We start from the raw sequence: 1917 nt of genomic DNA, 5'->3' as shown, positions 1-1917 counted from the left end.
GAAATCGCGTTTGAATTTGCGCTTGTTTTTTTGCTTTCACTTTGCAATCGTGCGAACTGTGTATAGAGAGCGACAGCACTGATCTGTGAGTGATGATAATTTGCGCACCAATTCCTCTGACATTGTCTTATTAATCGGTGTTGCGACCGGTTCTATAGTAAAAATAATAAAAATAGATCCTAACAAAGGAAGCAATCACACCACCAGCTGGGTGCGGAGCATCATTCCAGTGTCCTGACGCATCAAAGCTGTGCGTGGATGTTTTAGTGGGTATGACAGGTATGTGCAAAGGCAAATTAACACAATAACTCCAAAGAACCAAGAGAGACGGTGAAGACACGATCAGAGGGGCGGCTGTTTTATTACTTCATTATTTACTGGTGCTGTATCAGGCTAATGCATGTATTCTCCTGCAGCCTCATAACTACAGTCACATAAACACGCTGCCATTTTTAGGCTCCATTATTTTATTTGACCTGAAATATTTTTTTTATTGACTCTGCGATATTAAATTATGTTACTTATTTATAACTGTTAATAGCCTTTAACAGACATAATTATTTTTCCCGAGGGTCTGAGAGGTTTTATTTTCTGACGTTATTAAAATATTTTACTTTATTACACATTAACTTGAACTCAACTGCCGCTGTCTGGGTGTCATTCCCCGCACACAGACACACATTATAACCCACAGTCATCCTGTCAGGATGACATTTTCGTAAGTTTTTGATATTTCCATACTCGACAAATAACCCAGGTTTGTGCTCTGGGATTATTATAGTTTATTATATGTATATAATAATTTATTGTACTGGCATTTGGTTTTATTTACCTGTATATTTATTAACAGTAAGACCCGTGTTATTTTATTCCATCTCCGTAATAAGCCTAACCTGAATCGGCCATGGCACGCCTGTACTCTGATAACGAGCGCGGAGCTCTCGCAGTGTTAGCCTGGCTTAGCCTGCTAGCTGCCCCGCCGGTGAGCTCACGGTGTCCCGGGGACGGCGGACCTGGCCGCTGGAAGCCTCGGACACTCACGACGAACTCAACAGCACCGACTGCCGCTGCCTGGGTCTCATTCTCCGCCATGTCAGCTCCAAGGGGCTAACTTACGTCAGATTCCCCGGTGACAGCTACAGGCTAACAGACGCTATCAGCGCTCCTCTCCCGGAGACAAACTAAGCAAACAAACCCGACGCCGGGCTGCTGTCAGCTGCTACGGACAGTTACTGAATTCCGGAGGGTTTCATTGCGGGAACCGTATTTGATTCATGGGCTCGGAGGTGGGTTTAATGGCATTATGAGCCGCCATCACGACGGAAAAGTGAAAATTTGTAAAACTTACCAGCAGCTCCCGTTTCTTCTGCATCTTCCGTGAAATCCCGGAGCGGAGCGTCTTCTTCCGACAGAGGAGCGTCCACCATGCCGCACTCACGGGCTCTGCTCCGCGCTTCCGGACACCCTTTCAAAATAAGACCGGCAGCGGAAATGGGCGGTCCTCTGACGGATCTTTCAACAACCGAGGTGTTACTGCTTTCAATAAAAAGTAAACATCAGCAGCGAAATAAAATCATAAACGCGGAGGCTGCAAACAGGCGGAGCGGGGAGGCCTAAACCACTTATTATATCAAAATAAAAGATACAAATAAAAATATATCGACTAAAGCAGCTACACCAGCTCCTGCACTGAAACTTAATTAATTATTATTATTAATTATAAATTAATTTTTTATTCTAATGAAGCTGCGCTGCAATTTTTCAAGCATTTTCTGAATTTGCTTATTTCATAAGTATTACACCTCAGCGTGTGCCTGTTGTATACTTGTTTTTATACGGTTTTAAGTATAAAACAGGTAAGATGAGAATTGACTAATGGCGAAGTAGTGCTGTTTTTTAAGGGCAGTGTTTGAAAAA

The 1917-nt window shown here is 43.1% G+C and overlaps 1 protein-coding gene across 1 annotated transcript in view; it reads right to left on the bottom strand.

Moving 5' to 3' along the window:
* The window catches only part of atp2c1 (ATPase secretory pathway Ca2+ transporting 1), a 26299-nt gene extending 24824 nt beyond the window's left edge, over positions 1-1475 (bottom strand). The window contains exon 1 of the mRNA XM_026183945.1: positions 1349-1475. Coding sequence (XP_026039730.1) covers positions 1349-1372 — 24 coding nt within the window. The 5' untranslated portion in view covers positions 1373-1475. The remainder of the gene's footprint in view (positions 1-1348) is intronic.
* Positions 1476-1917: the final 442 nt, after the last annotated feature.

The sequence above is a fragment of the Astatotilapia calliptera genome, chromosome 11, assembly GCF_900246225.1.
Source record: "Astatotilapia calliptera chromosome 11, fAstCal1.2, whole genome shotgun sequence".
NCBI lineage: Eukaryota > Metazoa > Chordata > Actinopteri > Cichliformes > Cichlidae > Astatotilapia > Astatotilapia calliptera.
This window is presented reverse-complemented; position numbering and strand designations above follow the sequence as displayed.